Source organism: Chiloscyllium plagiosum, chromosome 37, assembly GCF_004010195.1.
Source record: "Chiloscyllium plagiosum isolate BGI_BamShark_2017 chromosome 37, ASM401019v2, whole genome shotgun sequence".
Lineage (NCBI taxonomy): Eukaryota > Metazoa > Chordata > Chondrichthyes > Orectolobiformes > Hemiscylliidae > Chiloscyllium > Chiloscyllium plagiosum.
Window position 1 is genome coordinate 27,729,105 of NC_057746.1, and position 19,213 is coordinate 27,748,317.

The 19,213-nt window shown below is 44.4% G+C and overlaps 2 protein-coding genes across 2 annotated transcripts in view; one reads left to right on the top strand and one right to left on the bottom strand.

Moving 5' to 3' along the window:
* LOC122541536 overlaps window positions 1-12,937 on the bottom strand; it is a 47,899-nt gene extending 34,962 nt beyond the window's left edge. Inside the window, exons 1-6 of the mRNA XM_043678364.1 lie at window positions 12,524-12,937; window positions 12,338-12,433; window positions 12,011-12,244; window positions 9,947-9,969; window positions 7,725-7,840; window positions 4,385-4,932 (exon numbers count right to left, since the gene is read on the bottom strand). Coding sequence (XP_043534299.1) covers window positions 4,385-4,932; window positions 7,725-7,840; window positions 9,947-9,969; window positions 12,011-12,244; window positions 12,338-12,433; window positions 12,524-12,922 — 1,416 coding nt within the window. The 5' untranslated portion in view covers window positions 12,923-12,937. The remainder of the gene's footprint in view (window positions 1-4,384; window positions 4,933-7,724; window positions 7,841-9,946; window positions 9,970-12,010; window positions 12,245-12,337; window positions 12,434-12,523) is intronic.
* Window positions 12,938-16,908: 3,971 nt separating this feature from the next.
* The window catches only part of LOC122541441 (zinc-binding protein A33-like), a 21,227-nt gene continuing 18,922 nt past the window's right edge, over window positions 16,909-19,213 (top strand). Inside the window, exons 1-3 of the mRNA XM_043678219.1 lie at window positions 16,909-17,760; window positions 17,848-17,943; window positions 18,037-18,270. Of these exons, the coding sequence (XP_043534154.1) occupies window positions 17,350-17,760; window positions 17,848-17,943; window positions 18,037-18,270 (741 nt within the window). The 5' untranslated portion in view covers window positions 16,909-17,349. The remainder of the gene's footprint in view (window positions 17,761-17,847; window positions 17,944-18,036; window positions 18,271-19,213) is intronic.

Genomic DNA, 19,213 nt, shown 5'->3' on the forward strand with positions numbered 1-19,213 from the left:
TGGTCTCCTTCCTATCGGAAAGATGTTGTGAAACTTGAAAGGGTTCAGAAAAGATGTACAAGGATTGTTGCCAGAGTTGGAGGATTTGAGCTATGGGGAGAGGCTGAACAGGCTGGGGCTGTTTTCCCTGGATCGCCAGAGGCTGAGGGGTGACCTTGTAGAGGTTTACAAAATTATGAGGGGCATGAATACGATATATAGACAAGTCTTTTCCCCGGGGTGAGGAAATCCAGAACTAGAGGGCTTAGGTTTAGGGTGCGAGGGGAAAGATATAAAAGGGACCTAATGGGCAGCTTTTTCACACAGAGGGTGGTACATGTATGGAATGAGCTGACAGAGGAAGTGGTGGAGGCTGGTACAATTGCAACATTTAAGAGGCATTTGGATGGGTATAGGAATAGGAAGGTTTTGGAGGGATATGGGTTGGGTGCTGGTAAGTGGGACTAGATTGAATTGGGATATCTGGTCGGCATGGACGGGTTGGACCAAAGAGTCTGTTTCCATGCTGTATATCTCTATGACTCTTATTAGAGAATTATTTGTGTGGACCTGATTCTGGCATTTTCAGCACAATGTAATTATATTTCTGCTTTAATAATCCAGAGGCTAAAATAACAATCCAGTTATGTAAATTCAAACCCATGGCCACCAGTTAGGGAACTTATTTTGCCCAAGCTAAAATACAAAAAGTGTGCAATTGCTTTACTCATCGTGGTCCATGGGCCACCAAAAGGTAGTTAAACATGTTTGTCAGTGAATTGCAGTGCACAAATAAAAGAATACATTGAATGGAGGACTCTAATTACTAAAAATGGACCACGTCAGTCGTGTGTAAAGAACAGACAGCTAAGCATTTTTAGAATGTGTTCAGTAGAATTATCTGCAGCAGTACATTTCCAGTGAATTGAATAATAAGACACTGCCGGGCCTTGTTTGGGGGAATGAGTTAGCCTAAATGGATTATGTGTGAATAGTCATCAATAATATTTTCCTAAGGTTTAGGTTGGCTATGGAAAACGGCAAAAATAATCTAGAGCAAGAGTATTTAAGTGGGGGAAAACCATAATTAATGGTTGAAGAACATATCTGATCCAGATCAATTGTATTCAAAGACTGACAGGCAAAACTGTAGCTGAACAATAAGCTGCCCTTATAAAAAGAATTTTGATTTCAGGTACTGTCACGTACATTTCACTGAAATGAGAAAACAAGTCAAACGAATGTAGAGCTCCTTGATGATGAATGACATAGAGCTTGAATTAAAAAAGGAAAATATAGTTGATGGAAAATAACAATTAGGTCATGGAACTGAGAACCAAGCTGAATATAAAAGATTTAGAGAGGAACTAAAAAAGGTGTTTGAGTAAAAGAGAGAAACAGCATGAAAAGGAGTAGGCAGCTGACATATGTAAGCAATCTGAATCTTCAAACTATCTATAAAGAGTAAAAGGAAAAGTAAGAGGAGAAATGGGCCAAATACAGAACATAAAGCAGGCTTTTGCATGGAAATGGCAAGACTGGCTGAAGCAATAAGAAATAATTTGTATCTATCCTGATGAAGAAAGAAGGGATAACGTGGGTTATGATGAAAGAGGAGCAGTTTAGACACTTGGAAGAGTTTTTAAAAAAATTGATAAGGAAGAAGTCAGAGATAGATTATCTATAACTAAAGTGAAACAGATGAGATGCTTTCAAGGATATGGAGTAAAATTAGTCAAAACTGTGGAGACGCTGGCATAATTTTCAAATTACATTTGGATTCAGGACTAATGAAAGAGGACTGAAAATCTGCACATTTAACACATGTCCAAACAAGAGGGTGTGGCGATACTACAATCTGGTCAGTTTATTTTCAGAGATGGGGAAACTGTTAGGAACAAAAGTTGGGACATATTCAATGATTTTGCCATACTATATTGCCCATACCTTTCAGGGATATGCATTAGTCAGGGGTAAATGGAAAGTAATGGAGAATGGATTTGGTGGGATACCCTTTGGAGGGTCAGTGTGGACTTGTTGGGCCGAAGGACCTGTTTCCACACTGTAGAGATTGTATGATTCTATGAAATGTGGGATAATTAAGGAAAGTTATCACAGCTTTCTTAAGGGAAAATCATGTTCGTTCAGTTTTTGACATAAGGTAACAACGCAGTGACTGAGATAAAGTTATTGGTGTGGTTTACGTGTACTTCCATAAAATATTTTATAAAGTGTAGCACCGTAGATTTTAGAGGGACAGCACAGACACAACTGGAAAAAAATACATTGTTTTGTTCTGTGCTCTACTGGAGATTGTTATAAAATGATGGGTGGGTTGCTCTTCGAAGGGTCGGTGTGGACTTGGTGGGCGGAAGGGCTTGTTTCCACACTGTAGGGAATCTAATCTAATCTAATCTAATCTACAGGGGCGATACAGTGGCTCAGTGGTTAGCACTGCATCCTCACAGCATCAGAAACCCACATTCAATTCCAGCCTCGGGCAACTGTCTGTCTGGAGTTTGCACATTGTCCCCCTGTCTGCATGGGTTTCCTCCGAGTGCTCGGTTTCCTCCCCCAATCCAAAGATGTGCAGGTTTGGTGGATTGGTATTAGGTGCGTCGTTCAGGCGAAATGTAGAGAAATAAGGGAATGGGACTGGGTGGGTTACTCTTCGGAGGGTCGGTGGATGGTTGCTGGGCTGAAGGGCCTGTTCCCACACTGTAGGGATTCTAAATTCCAGGCCAGCCTTGCTCACAGTTGAGCATCACAGCTAATCTCGGCGAATGTGAGACTGCAGATGCTAGAGATTAGAATCTAGAGTGTGGTGCTGGAGAAGCGCAGCAGGTGAGGCAGCATCGGAGGAGCAGGAGAATCGACGTTTCGGGCAAAACTCTCCATGCTTCAGGCTCTCTGCCTTTATTCCTGATGAAGGGCTATTGCCCGAAACATCGATTTTGCTGCTCGTCGGATGCTGCCTGAATTGCTGTGCTCTTCCAGCACCACTGATCCAGTTTCGGGCAAAAGCCCTTCATCAGGTGAGATAAATGGGAGGGATCACAGCTAATCTGCCAACTTCTGGCCCCAAGGTCCCGTACTTCCCGCGGGAGCCTGTGCCCCACAACCTGAGCCGCCTCCGAAATTTTAATTTTGTTTCGTTTAGGGAGGTGAAAAGGAGAGCCCTGTATAGACTGCTGCTGCACACCGTCCACCTCTTCTCCCTCATCCACCGTCCGGACACGCCTTGGCGTGCCCATTTGCCACCGGGCGGTGGGGATCCCCAGTGGAGGGCTCTCTACGCGGGAGTCCTCCCCCTTTCTCTCGGGGATCTGGGGTGGAGGGTGCTGCACGCAGCAGCCCCCTGCAACCGCAGATTGCGGTGGTTCACGGACTCCCAGCCCAACTGCTTGTTCTGTGGCGCTGTGGAGTCCGTGGACCACGTATATATTGGGTGTGGGGCGTTTGCACTCCCTTTTTGATTCCCTTAAAAACCTTCTCCTCTGTTTTTGGCTGCACTTCAGTCCCACGCTCCTGATCTTTGGGCACCCGGTACGGAGGAAGGAGGGCAGGTCTGAAGACCTCCTCGTGGGCCTGCTCCTGGGCCTGGCCAAACTGGCCATCAACAGGTCCAGGCAGCGGGCCGTGGAGGGGGTCGTTAAGGCCGACTGCCTGCCCCTCTTCCGCGGTTACGTTAGAGCCCGGGTTTTCACTGTGTCTCACACCTGCACACACACACCATGGGTGCTGGGGAAAAAAATAAGCACTAATAAACAAAAAAAAATCTGCCAACTTCTCTCAGGTTCGTTCCTACCCAAAGTCGTCCGAGATTTACTGTTAAAAAACATAACAGCGGGAATATCCATCAGCGATAGGAAGGACAAGTATTCAGGAGATTTAAGGGAAATATTGACGGATACTCATGCAGATCAAGCTCTGACTTTTTTTTAAACAAGGTGAAACACTTGTTACTCCCCGCTCCAGGCCTTAAGCGTCTCTCCTTCTGTCACCAACCAGGAAAAACATTCAAGGAAACACCATCTGACAGTGTAGTGAAATTAGTTGGTGCCTCCTTAAAACCGCTGAGCCCATCCTGAGAACCACTGACGGATTCATCTCAAACACCATCGTGTAGCGCCACCGTGTGGAACAATATTACACGCAGGAAGGTCCCCGGAGCTCACAGTGACTTCTCGCTCCCAATTCTCTCTGTACGACTGATCTTCTATTTGTTTCTTCTCTCTCCCTCCTTCTTTCCCCCAACCCTACAGAGCTTTTTGCTGATCTTTCGGTTCCCGTTTTGATACGGGGTTTCTTCCCAAAATGTTAACCTGGTTTCTCTCTCTCCACCAGAGACCGACCCCCATCAGTTTACAGCTGGCAGAGGCAGGGGGATGGGATGGATCTGTCAGTGCCCTTTAATCCCAGAGATTGTCAGCGGGGCAGAGTTTTTCCCATCATCATTCCCTCCTGGGTGGAAGAAGGGAAAGAGCCTCTCAGTGAAAGTGTGAGTGAAAGTGTAGAGATGTGACATGGTGTCTGCATTGTAAAATGACACCTGTCCTTCCTCATAGTCCAGGAAAACCCCGATCTTCCGGGGATTCTCACTCATGGAGAGGGGGGTCCGTGAAGGAGATGTGGCTGCAAAATAAACACTTCCAGCAACCAGCCTCAAAATCCAGTAACCGGTGCCAGGTTTTGGGTCTATGTCCCCTTTCCTGTCCACAGACTCTCGGGCGACTCCCACTCTCCACTCGGTCTTGTTCGCGACCTCCACCTCCCAGTAATGTCTCCCTGATTTGAATCCCTCTGATCCCAGTACAAAGGGGCAAGGATCAAATCTCTCCGAGGAGTCAGGCAGCAGCTGCCATTTGTCTCCATGTTTCACGCTGGTCCGGTCCTCAGACAGGATGAGCTGTGGGTGCGCTGTGTTCGGATCCAGAGTCAGAGACGCTGGAGCTGGGGAAGTTGAAACAATGCAGTTAGTGAGGGAGAGGCACTGCATGGTTGAGACTGCATGGGGAGAGGGAATAATGTATGCAGAAGCACAGAATGTGGAGGTACGATCGCTGGGAAAGGGGAGACTGGAGAGTAAGTGGAGGAAAGCAACATGGTTGCCAAAAGGAGAGGAAGTGCTGAAGAACGGAGGGGGGAATAGGGTGAGGAGAAAGAGAGAGAGAGAGAAAGAAACAGTGAGAAATGAAGAAATGGAAGAGTGAGGGGAGCGGTAAGTGATGAAAAGGGCATGGCAAGGAAGAGGGGTGGTGAGAGACAGGTAAATAGAGAGGGAGGTGACAAGTGGTAGTACAATATTGGTGCTTCAGTGAAGACTGACCGTGGGAAAGGGGAGAGAAACTTTTTTGTGGGGGCAAGAATTTGAGAGCATGGTGTGGAGAGAATGGAGGAGGAGGGAGTGGTGAGCTTGTGCAGACAAGGAGCGAGAAGACGTGAAAGACAGAATGAAGGAACAGTAATGTACTATAGCGCGGGGAGGGAAGAGGAGAGGGAGCCCAGAAATTGAGGTGTGAGTAGGAAAGCAAATATGGATAAAAATGGAAACGTGGATATTGGAAATCAGAAACAAAAACAGAAATTGCTGTAAAACACAGCAGGTGTGACAGCATTTGTGGAGAGAAATCAGAGTTAACGTTTCAGGTCCAGTGACCCTCCTCAGAATGGATGGTAGCTCAGATAAAGATGGTTTATATGCTGAAGACAGGGTGGGAAAGAGGGTAAGGAGTAACAACAGGTGGACATAGAGCCCAAGGAAAGAGAAGGACAGTTGGACAGACAAAGGAGTGGATAACAATTAACCTAGGAGAATGAATAACTACTAATGAGGACTGTTAGTGGTTAACCATGAGTTATGGTCTCTTCAACAAAGGGAAACAAAGTATAGATGGGGTGAACTCTTTGGAGAACATCTACGTTCTATCTGCAAAGAAGACTCTCAGCTTCTAGTTTCCTGCTACTTCAACACATTACTTTGTTCCCTGGCCAACATGTCTGTCTGAGCCTTGCTGCAATGCTCCAGTGAAGGTCAGCGCAAGCTGGAAGAACAGCACATCATTTTCTGCTTGGGAACTCTACAGCCTTCTGGAAACAATGTCAACACTTTTAGGGCTTGAGGCATCTTCTCCTTACACAACCTCCAACACCAGGACTTGTTATTACATTGTCTGCTGTATTACAGAACCACTACCAATCTTCATTAGTAGCTTTTCATTCTCCAAGGTAATTGTCATCCACTCCTTTAGGTGAAAACAATGACTGCAGATGCTGGAAAGTTTTACCTGCACATACACTAACATCATTTATTGTATCTGTTGCTCCCAATGCGGTCTCCTCTACATTGGGGAGACTGGGCGCCTCCTAGCAGAGCGCTTTCGGGAACATCTCCGGGACACCTGCACCAATCAACCACACCGCCCCGTGGCCCAACATTTCAACTCCCCCTCCCACTCTGCCGAGGACATGGAGGTCCTGGGCCTCCTTCACCGCCGCTCCCTCACCACCAGACGCCTGGAGGAAGAACACCTCATCTTCCGCCTCGGAACACTTCAACCCCAGGGCAACAATCTGAACTTCAACAGCTACCACATTTCCCCTTCCCCCACCTCAGGCTCTCTGCCTTTATTCTTGATGAAGTGCTTTTGCCCGAAACGTTGATTTTACTGCTCCTTTGGATGCTGCCTGAACTGCTGTGCTCTTCCAGCACCACTAATCCATCATCCACTCTGTCCAACTGTTATTCCTTCCCCTTGGGATCTATCTCAACCTCCCATTTACTCCTTACTCCCTCACTTCACCCTATCTGCTGCATAAAGACAGTTTATTTCTTAGCTGCCATCAGTTCTGAGGAAGCTCAGTGGACCTAAAACTCTTTTTTTTTTCTCCACGGGCGCTGCCAGATCTGCTGAGCCTTTCCAGCAATTTCTGTTTTTGGAACAAATATAGGTGTCTTTTAACTGGTGAGAAACATGAACTGCATATTTCAATGGCAATGGAAGCTGGATATGCTTTAAATTTCCTGAAGCGCTTACCTGGCAATGTCAGGTGCCCCACGAAATCAACAGCAGAGAACAAACTACCCCTATCCCCGCAAAGTGCTGAGCAAGTACTTCACATCTTCCTTCTCTCTTTCCATAACCTATCTCCCTCCAGTTGTTTCCCCACATGCTCTTCTTTAATAAATTTGAACTTATATCATTGAGGAAATCTGCACCTGTACTCCTTTCATTGCAATCTGCGTGTCTAGATTGTTAATCCAGTGACATTACCATTACACTGTACTCCACTGTTGCCCTTTGCCGGAGTGCTGCTGAGAGCACCACCGAGAGTAGTGGCCACTGCTGGTAATCCAGGCACAGGAAATGTATAAATGGGACACCATTGGGTGTCTGGGAAAGTGGGGCATTTAGAGAGGGAAAGACAAGGACAGGTGGTTCAGAAGATAGGCTTTTAATGGCTTTTCCTGCCATCCTTTTCCTGGGTCCTTGATTGTAATCCCACTGCCCCACTGTGCCCCATTTCATTCAGTAGAAATGAAATATCTAACTGAGTGCTGCTCAATTCCCGATCTACCATTGGGTTGTAGGAGAGAAGGGCTGAGTGCAAGTATGTGACGGGACAAACAGAATGCTGCATTTAATTCTACCTGGCTTCAATGACTAGTTAATCCAAGGGCATGGAACCTGATCATCCTTCTGTCAGATAGCTTATTAACTCAGGTAATTTAAAATGAATTTTACCTGGATTGATGACGTTTATCATTTCTCTCCACGCTGTGTACTGTACAGGCCCTTTGAACTTTCCAGTCAACAATATGCCATCCTCTATTTTCATTATTCGTTGTTCTTCACCAAGCCTGCAAATATTAAAATGGTAACGTTGTAAATTGACCATAAGTACTTTCATCACTTATATTTTACATGACTTGAAGGATGCAATGAAATAAAAGTCAAGAATAGTCTTAGCATTATAAAGGCTAACAAGGACATAAGGACTTCAAACAGACTTTTTGAAAATAACTGAAAGGGGCAGCATGCACACACAATCACAGGTGGACAAAGAGCCACCATTTCCCCCTCTCCCAGGTGAGAAAGTGTTGAGGAGAGTTTTCCTCAGATAATGTGTTTACTACTTATGTGGGGAGCAGAGTCTGCATGTCTGTGTGCTATCAGCACACAGGTAACATGAGCCCTGCACATAGTTTCACAATGACCTTGAAAACCGGTTGGTACAGTTAACATACCTTCAATGGTGATCCAGCATACATGACTAGGATAAATCTCAGTCAAACATCCTGAAGTCAGTGGTTTGGTTTGCACCTTCTGATCAGTGAGGACATTATATGCCATTTAGATATAGCTAATTAGACTTGATGAGGAGGTGCCGGTGTTGGACTGGAGTGGACAAAGTTAAAAATCAAACAACACCAGGTTATAGACCAACAGGGTTATTTTGAAGTACCCAAAGGCATGTAGGCCGGGTGGATTACCCCTGGGAAGCATAAGAGTCAGGGATGAGATGCCCCACGGAGGGGCCAAATGGTTTGCTCCTATGCTGTAGACAGTCTATAAACCTGCAGGCAGTTAGTTGCTATAACTTTGCCTATGTCATTTGAGTTGTTCCACATTCCTCAAATTTAATTTTTTCCACAAACCTCCATTGTGCTCTAATTACAATCTGATGTTTTGTGATTGTGCGGGTGTGTCTGGTACTGTGTGTGTGTTGGGGAGTGAGTCATTGTGGAAAAAGTGAGGACTGCAGATGCTGGAGATCAGAGCTGAAAATGTGTTGCTGGAAAAGCGCAGCAGGTCAGGCAGCATCCAGGGAACAGGAGAATCGATGTTTTGGGCATAAGCCCTGAAGAAGGGCTTATGCCCGAAACGTCGATTCTCTTGCTCCTTGGATGCTGCCTGACCTGCTGCGCTTTTCCAGCAACACATTTTCAGAGTGAGTTATTGTGCCTGGAAGGGAAATTGTGATTCCAGTTTGTTTTGCTCCTTCACAATCTTCCATGCAAAGTGCAAAACTTCACACAGCCTGTTCAATCATTAACAGAGCACTCCCACCCCTGTGTTTTCACATTTCATTAGTCGATGATCCCTGAATTCTGTTACTTTATTGAGTAAACTAATGGTTCTGAAAGAGTAAATGTTCAAATTACAGTGAGCTCTGCTGAGTCACAGAGCCTTGAGTAGAGAACCAGGGACTCTGCTTAAGAATTAAAATAACTTTTATATCGTTATTGAGGTTCAATTAAAAAAAACACGTTATTGCCTAAGAGAAGAGCTTCTCTTGCTGTGAATTATTTGTTGACCTGTGAATTATTGCTCGTACAATTACAACATTTAAAAAGCATCTGGATGGCTATATGAGTAAGCAGGGTTGACAGGGATATGGGCCAAGTGCTGGCAAATTGGGCTAGATGAGGTTAGGATATCTGGTCAGCATGGAGGAGTTGGACAAAAGGGTCTGTTTCTGTGTTGTACTTCTCAATGACTCTACGAGCTTTCAGAGCACTGTTCCTTCATCAGGTAGCTAGTCTGTTAGGCATTTAGACTACAATAGAATGCAATGGGAAAATAGTTAACTTTTTATGACCTCTGGGGAACATATACATAGCTTTGTATAAGTTTATTTTGTTTACTGTAGTAAGGCTGTAGTTTTTTTTAAGACTGTTCGGGGGCTGAACAACTAGGTTTAAACTTTGAATTAACAGTTAGAATATATGACATTTACAAAGGCTAGGGAGAGGTGAGCTGTCCATTCAAAATAGGGTGTGTAACTGTATTTTAAGTGTAAAAGTCCTGACTATTTGTAACTGGGAGAACCTTTGAGCACTTGTAGTAATTGAATCACTTATTCTTTGTACTCAAATTGCTAAGTGTCCACTCTGTTATTTAACACTTTCCATTTGACTCTTCAAAAATGTTCAGAGTTTCAGGGGGAGAAAAGCATGTCCTACCTTATCTTCTGGTTAGCTTCTTCCTGAAAGAAATAAATCACCAACAGTGAGGAAGATAATAACAGACTCATGAAAGACATTGACTGGTGAAGTGAGCTGACAAGGATCAGTTTTTTTTTAATATTGAAAAGGTGAGCTGAAAGTGACTACACTTCACATCAAGGCAACATTTGTCTGTGTATATCTTCAAGAATGCCTAGAAATGCTAGAGTCAGTAGGAAGCAAAGAACATATTGGAGTCACATCTAGGATAAAGGAACTACATTGTGGTTGTGGACTTAATCATCTAAGCCCAGGACACCAAGAGTTCTTCAGGGTAGATATTTTCCGAATCAACCTGTTCAGAGATGTTATTACACACCTCTGGGGCATGTGGGTCTTGAACACTGGCCTCCTGGCATTCCTGATGAAGGGCTTATACCCAAGGGTCACCTCTCCTGATTCTCTGCCTGACCTCCTGTGCTTTTTGACTCCTGGGTCAGAGACAGTGTCTCTACCACTGTGGCACAAGAGCCCTGAATTTCTTAAAGTAGTGTCCTAGACTCAACCATCTTTAGTTGTTTTGTCAATGATCTGCCCTCCATCCAAAGGTCAGAAGTGCAGTCATTCACAATGTTCGGCACCATTCATGACTGCTCAGATTCCAAAAGCAGTCTGTATCCATAAGCAGCAAGACCTGGTGCTTAGGAGGTTCAAGCTTAGGCTAAAAAGTGGCAAGTAACATTCGACAAATGCCAGACAATGATCATCTTCAACAAGAGAGATTCTAACCATTGCCCTTGACATTTTATGGCATTATAATCATCTCTTAATTCCCCACTTTCTACATCCTGTGTGTTACCATCGACTAGAAACCGAACTGGATCAGACATAAACAATAACGCTTTAAAACAGTTCAGAGGCTAAAACTTGTCTGGTGAATAACTTATCTCCTTTCTCCCCACCATCTATCCAAGGCACAGGTCCGAGATCTGATGAATGAGAGCAGTTCCAAAAACATTCAACAAGCTTGACGTTATCCAGAACAAATCAGCCAACTTAATTGACAACCCAGCTTCAACATTCATTTCTTCCCAAGGCAACAATGTGGGCCATCGACAAGATACACTGAAACAACTCACCAAGCTTCCTCCAATACCACCTTCCAAATCCACGATATCTGCCATGTAAAAGGACAATGACAGGAGATGCGTAGAAACAACGCCGTCTGTGAATTCCCCTCTAAGCCACACATCACCCTGGCTTCAAAATATATTGCCGTTGCTTTTTGTGTGACTGGGTCTTGTCCTGGAACTTCCTTCCTAAGAATAATATAGGTGGCCCTTCACTCCAATGACGGCAATGGCTCAAGAAGGCAGCTCACATCAGCTTCTCCGGAGCACTTGGGGATCAGAAATTAATGCTGGCCCAAGCATCCACATCCCATGACCAAATAAGGAAATGTGTGTTTTAAATAGGAACCTGGGGAACCGCGGGAACTTCAGAGAATTGGCAAAATCGGACTGTTAAGATTTGATTTTAACAATAACAATGAATCAAAACAGATAATACTGTAATTACTCAGCAGTACTGGCAACAAGTGTGCAAAGGTTAACCAAATGAATGTTTCAGGTCATGGGCCTATTCTTTAGAACTGGTAATCGGAATGTACTGCCTGACACGAGGGGGGAAACATGCCCACAGCACTTTCCAAAATAGAATTGGGTGTAGACTTAAAAAGGAAAAAGATATAAAATTATTGTGAACTCCTAAACAATATTAAACTTGTGCAACACTAAAGTTAAGGGTTAAGATCACCACAATGCAGGTAGAAAGTGTGAGAATCAATTAAATCGACAGCAGAACCACCCTGGAAAAGATAAGTCAATAGGTTAAAACCTGCTTTTCTTTGTTTAATTAAGTGCTGCATTTATTGCAATGTTACAAGTCAGTTGTTTTGTAACTGGCTGATGTTTCAGTGAGCAAACACATTGGACTGCAAACACTAACACCGCTTTCTTTTCACAGATGCTGCCAGACCTGATGAGTTTCTCCAGCACTTTCTGAAGCATTCAAGCACCTCACCATCAGAAATGCCACCTCGTCTTTTTGCCTTATTTCTTTCTGCAGTTTTGAAATGTCCTTCTCAATAGAACTTAAATGTTCCTGAATCTCTTGACGGTTTCTCTCCATTGGTTCCAGAATCCTGTCCACTTCTTCCCTGAGATCTCTGAGTAAACGCTGTTCTTTCTCAGTGAGAATCTGGTGCATTTTAGTGAACTCGGATGTGATGTGGGTCTGCAGACTGCTCGCCTGTTCCTACCAAATGAAATGTGAAACTTCATTAATGTCCCGCGATAAAGGGAACAAAACTAACCGAGATCCCAGAGAATCAGCACAGGGAGAGCTCACCCTAATTTGTGAAATCTTCAGTTTCTGTTCCAGTTCCTTTTCTAGAACCGCCGATTTCTTCTCTGTGAGAGAACTTAGGGAAGATTTCATCTGATCCTGGGTTTGAGACAGTAAAACGACAGAATGAAATTTTAAACTATGGAAAATATAATTTAGAAAAATCAGATGTCAAGTCATTTCCATTACCTGGTAGATTTCAAAAGCTTCATTGACCGGCATAAAGTTGTGAGATTTGTGCTCCCGCGAATCCCGACAAATCAGACAGATCAATTTCTTGTCAGTTTCACAAAACAGTTTCAGCTCTTCCTGATGTTCCTCACAGTGAAGTCTATTTGCCCTCTTTTTCGGATCCAGCTTTAATTTTCGAGCGTCCCGGGCCAGATTCGACAAGGTGCGGTTTACCCCGAGGTTTCCTTCCGGAAACATCTCTCTACATTCCGGGCAGGAGTTTTCCCAACTCTGGGTGACACAGGTGCGGCAGAAGTAGTGTCCACACTCCAGTGGAACGAGATTGGTAAAGAAATCCAGACAAATGGGACAAATGATTTTTTCAGTCCTACTCTCGGCCTGCTGTCTGGAAGCCATGTTTACACACTCGACACTTCTGTTTGAAACCGTTTATCCGTTTCAATGTTGCTGATGCTGTGCTGCCGGGAACATCCAGTTTTGTGACTTCCTACTGAAGGTCACGGAAATGTTACAGTGCGGAATGAGACCGTACGGCCCTTTGGTACTGCACCGGCTCTCCCAATGACCGCCACATCTCCAGAGAACCGTTCCTCTGCTTTCTCTCCTTCATTCTGCGCATCGTTAATTTTCAAATAAAAGTCAAAATCCCCTTCGAAGGATTCGATTGAACCGACCCGCACCACATCCTCACGATAGGGATGTCAGACTTTCGCCACCCGCTGGGTGAAAACCCACCCTTCACGAGTAGCATTACTCTCTTGTTTTAAAATCCTTCAATCACTTCCCCGCTCAGCCTTGGCTTCTCTAAAGAAAGCATGGTGTGGAGGTGTCGGGGGTTTGACTGCGGTGGACAAAGTCAGAAGTTAGGAGGAAGTGAGGACTGCAGATGCTGGAGATCAGAGTCGATCAGTGCGGGTCAGGCAGCATCCGAGGAGCAGGAGGATCGACGTTTCAGGGAAAGGTAGCTGAGACTGCAATGGGTAGGTGAAGGTGGAGGTGGAGGTGGAAGTGTTAGGTCGGAGCAGATAGGTAGGATGGAAGATGGATAGATAGGGCAGGTCAAGAAGACGTTGCCCAGTTGGAAGGTTGGATCTGAGATAAGGTGGGGGGAGGGGAAATGAGGAAACTGGTGAATTCCACATTGATCCCGTGTGGTTGGAGGGTCCCAAGGCGGAAGATGAGGCGTTCTTCCACCAGGCTTCGGGTGGTAAGGGTTTGGCGACGGAGGAGGCCCAGGACCTGCATGTCAGAAGTTACAGACACCACATTATAGTCCAACAGGTTTACTTGAAATCGCAAGCTTTCAAAGCGCTGCTCTTTCCTCAGATGAAGTCCTAGTAAACAGTTCTAGCTTTTCTAATATATCTTCATGACCAAAATTCCTCACCCTCGGAACCATTTCCATAAACTATTGTTTTCCAATAATTCCTGAAGCATAGTGCCCAGACTCGGATGCAATATTGCAGCTGGGTCACAGATTTCTATAACACCGAAAAGGCCCTTCGACTCATCCAGTCTGTGCTGGTCAAAGACGTCCACCTAACTAAAGCCAATTCCATTTTCCAGCACTTGGGCCTAGCCTGTGTGCTTTGGCCCATCTAATTTCTAACTTCCTAATTGTTATGACTGTTTCTGTCTCTACCACCCTCACATATTCAGATTTCTACCGCCCCCCCCCTCCCCCCCGCTGCATGAAAAGGTTCTTCCTTGAATCTTCTCTAAACCCTTACTTTAAATTTATGCTCACTGGTTATTGATCCCGCCATCAAGGGGAGAAGGTTCTTCCTGATTATCCCTATGGAAGGACGTTGTGAAACTTGAACTGGTTCAGAAAAGATTTACAAGCATGTTGCCAGGTTTGGAGGGTTTGAGCTATAGGAAGAGGCTGAATAGACTGGACATGTTTTACCTGGAGTGTCGGAGGCTGAGGGGTGACTTTATAGAGGTTTATAAAATCACAAGGGGCACAGATAGGTCTTTTCCCTGGGGTGGGAGACTACAGAAGTAGAGTACATAGGTTTAGGGTGAGAGGGGAAAATTTAAAAGGGACATAAGGGGCAACTTTTTCACGCAGAGAGTGGTGCATGTATGGAATGGACTGCCAGAGGAAGTGGTGGAGGCTGGTACAATTGTAACATTTAAAAAGCATCTGGATGGGTACATGAATAGAAAGGGTTTAGAGGGATATGGGCCAAGTGCTGCCAAATGGGATGTGATTAATTTAATATATCTGGTCAGCATGGACGAGTTGGACCGAAGAGTCCGTTTCCATGTTGTACATTTCTATGATTCTATCTCGATTATGTTCTGTGCTTTAAGAAAAATAAACCCGGTCAGCCCATTCTCTCTTCCTATTAAAACTCGCTAGCTCAGGCAACCTCAAGGTAAATCTCCTCTGCACTCCGCAATGCTACCACATCACTTCCGAATAAACACAGAAACCAGTCACAGCATTCATCACGGAATTATTACACACTCACATGTATCCCATCCAGTTATGCACGCGGAGAGAAAACTGAGTTAAACCATAAGACCATAAGACATAGGAGCGGAAGTAAGGCCATTCAGCCCATCGAGTCCACTCTGCCATTCAATCATGGCTGATGGGCATTTCAACTCCACTTACCTGCATTCTCCCCATAGCCCTTAATTCCTTGTGACATCAAGAATTTATCAATTTCTGCTTGAAGACATTTAGCATCCCAGCCTCCACTGCACTCTGTGGCAATGAATTCCACAGGCCCACCACTCTCTGGCTGAAGAAATGTCTCCGCATTTCTGTTCTGAATTTACCCCCTCTAATTCTAAGGCTGTGTCCACGGGTCCTAGTCTCCTCATCTAACGGAAACAATTTCCTAGCGTCCACCCAAGCCATGTATTATCTTGTAAGTTTTTATTAGATCTCCCCTTAATCTTCTAAGCTCCAATGAATACAATCCCAGGATCCTCAGCTATTCCTCATATTTTAGACCTACCATTCCAGGGATCATCCGTATGAATCTCCGCTGGACATGCTCCAGTGCCAGTATGTCCCTCCTGAGGTGTGGGGACCAAAGCTGGACACAGTACTCCAGATGGGGCCTAACCAGAACTTTATAAAGTCTCAGTAGCACAACGGTGCTTTTATATTCCAACCCTCTTGGATACTTGACAACATTGCATTCGTTTTCTTAATCAAGGACTCAACCTGCATGTTTACCTTTAGAGAAACCTCAACTAGCACTCCCAGATCGCTCTGTACTTTGGCCTTACAAACTTTCTCACCGTTTAGAAAGTAGTCCATGCTTGTATTCTTTTTTCCAAAGTGCAAGACCTCGCATTTACTCACATTGAATTCCATCAGCCATTTCCTGGACCACTCTTCCAAACTGTCTAGATCCTTCTGCAACCTCCCCACTTCCTCAGTACTACCTGCCTGTCCACCTTCCCAACTCTCTGCCTTCTGTCAGACAGCCAATCCTCAATCCATACCAGTCGCTCACCTCGAACACCATGGGCCCTCACCTTGCTCAGCAGCCCCGTGTGGCACCTTATCAAAGGCCTTTTGGAAGTCGAGGCAGACCACATCCACTGGGTTTCCCCCATCTAACCTACTTGTCACCTCTTCAAAGAACTCCAACAGGTTTGTCAGGCACGACCTCCACTTACTAAATCTATGTTGACATGTTCTAATCCGACCCTGCTCTTCCAAAAATTTAGAAACCTCATCCTTAATGATGGATTCCAGAATTTTACCAACAACCGAGGTTAGGCTAATTGGCCTATAATTTTCCATCTTTTGTCTTGATCCTTTCTTGAACAATGGGGTTACAACAGCGATCTTCCAATCATCCGGGACTTTCCCTGACTCCAGTGACTTTTGAAAGATCTCAACCAACGCCGCCGCTATTTCCTCAGCCACCTCCCTCAGAACTCAGAGTTCAAGGGCAAACAGCGTTTCAGCGTAGCAGGGGAATAACTGCACCCATTTGGAACTGGACCTTGGACGTCAACTGGCAGGACTTGCTGTCAATGATCCGTTTTACGGAGTGTGACATCAAGGAGTCGTCGTCATAGACTCATAGCGATGTACAACAAGGAATCAGATCTTTCGGTCCAATTTGTCTCTGCCGACCAGATATCCTCAATTAATCTAGTCCCATTTGCCCATATCTATCTAAACCATTCCTATTTAAATACCCATCCAGATGCCTTTTTAGCTGCAACTGTACCTGGTTTCACCACTTCCTGTGGCAGTTCATAACGGACACGTACCATCCAGAGAGTGCACATTTAGGGAATACATGTATTTAATGTTTTTGTAGTTGTGAATGGCACATAAGTGCAGGAGTTTCCTGAAAATTAAACCGAGCCTCACGGGTCTAATCCCGGGGAAAATATGTTTTCTGTATGTGTCAATAAGGGTGTACCTTGGAGATTTTTCATCCTTTATGTCTAAGGGTGGTGGTCTGCTGCCACAGACAGTATTCTGTCTCAAATTCTGGATCTCATGCCTTGGGTTTGCAACCTGTAGTGAGCCCAGGAATGAAATGACTCCCTCCACGCCCATCTCCGCCTCCTCTGTCTCACTCTTCTCACCCTCCCCCACTGATCATCACCCTGGTGGTCTGCATTCAAGAAGTTTGTTCGTTCCCGACTTTGTTCATGCATCGAAGCGCTCCAATCTTTCCTTTGGGGGAAAAAAAAGTGGATTGGACAGAAACTTTGTTCAAAATTAATAATAATCATTCCGGGGAAATCATCTGGAAACCGCTGAACTCAAGGTATTCAGCAATGAAGTGTTAATGAAAGGTAAACCGGTTTGACCACATCAGGGTGTGAAAATGGCTTCCAGACAGCAGCTCCGCAGCTTGACCGAGGAGGTCATTTGTCCCATTTGTCTGGATTTCTTCAGGGACCCGGTTTCACTGGAGTGTGGACACAACTTCTGTCGCTCCTGCATCACCCAGTGTTGGGAAAATGGGCAGAGACATTCCTGCCCGGAATGTAGAAGTGAATTTCCCGAAATTAGCCTGAGAGTGAACTGGGCCTTATCGAGTCTGGCCGAGAAAGCTCGAACATTAAATTTGGAACCGCAGAAAGAGGAATGTAAACTTCAGTGTGAGCATCATCAGGAAGATTTGAAGCTGTTCTGTGTAACTGAAAAAAAATTGAGCTGTTTAATTTGTCGTGATTCGCGTCAACACGCACTCCACAAATTCCTACCGATTAAAGAAGCAGTTGAAGTCTATAAGGTAAATGCGAGAGAGAAAAAAATATATAAACTTACTATTTATTCACAATGGCATGGTCTAATTCTCTAAATTTCTCTCGGAATTTAGAATCGGCTGAAATCTTCCATTGATTCTCTCACAGAGAAGAAATCGGCGGTTCTCGAAACGGAACTGACCCAGAAACGGAAGATTTCCGAAGTGAGGGTGAGCTCTCCCTGTGCTGATTCTCTGGGATCTGGGTTAGTTTTGTTCCCTTTATCGCGGGACATTAATGAGGTTTCACATTTCATTCTGTAGGAACAGGCGAGCAGTCTGCAGACCCACATCACATCCCAGTTCACTCAAATGTACCAGATTCTCACTGAGAAAGAGCAGCGTTTACTCAGAGATCTCAGGGAAGAAGAGGAGAGGATTGTAGAGTCAATGGAGAAAAATCTTCAAGACATCCGCCTGAAATTAAGTTCCATTGAAGTGAAGCTCTCAAAGTTACAGAAACAGATGGAGGAACAGGACGAGCTGATATTTCTGAAGGTAGGATTATAATACTGGCCAGTGTATTCAAGTATTAATCACAAAAATATTGGTGATAACTTTGAATTTAATAAAGTACTCTATCTTTTTTTTAAATAGAAGCAGAATTAACCTAAATTTGTGCTAATACCTGGATAATTCTGCTGTTGTCACTGTATTAACTGCTCCCACACTGCCTGCAGATTCTCAGGAATACAATAAATCTTTCGTGAATGGATTGTCATGATCTAGAAACTTATGAGTGGAATTGTTTCCCTGTTCATAAGTGTAATTTTCTTCTGATATTCACATTGTAATTCAGTTGCCATTTCACAGGGGTTTGTCTCATAAGGTGACTGTGAAATATTGTGTCTCTGAGTGTAGCTGATATTGAGATATAGTATCCGACATATAGACCATCTTAATTATATCATTAATTCTGCAACACAGAAAGAAACATAGTAAATTAGAGCACGAGGAGGCCATTCAGCCATTTAAGTCTGCACTGTCATTCAATGTTGTGAGAAACAAAGCTCACTCACTTCAATAATTTCAGTCCAAGACAAGATCTGAATCAGTAGTGTCATTTATTTTACACTTGCAAGTGGGTGTGATGTCCACAAGGCAGGGACAAAACACACTGAATTCAACAAATACTCGTTATTTATATAATTTGGTTCCTACATATTTTTTCTTATTTCATTGTTTCCCCCCCTGTTTACATCCTCCACTTCCCTAAGACCGGTACCCATTACACCTGTTTATCTCTTGTCTTATCCAGCCTTGTCTGTGACAAAATGCTTATTTCTGACCTCATAAGGTCATTTGACCTCATCCAATCCTTTGCTTACCATTATCTACTCCCTCCATCTGTGCTGCCCCTCACAGCATCTTATCACTAAGCCCTTTTAATTGGGGTTTGTTCCTGTGTTTCTGTAAAAGTGGGAAACAGATGTTTATACCT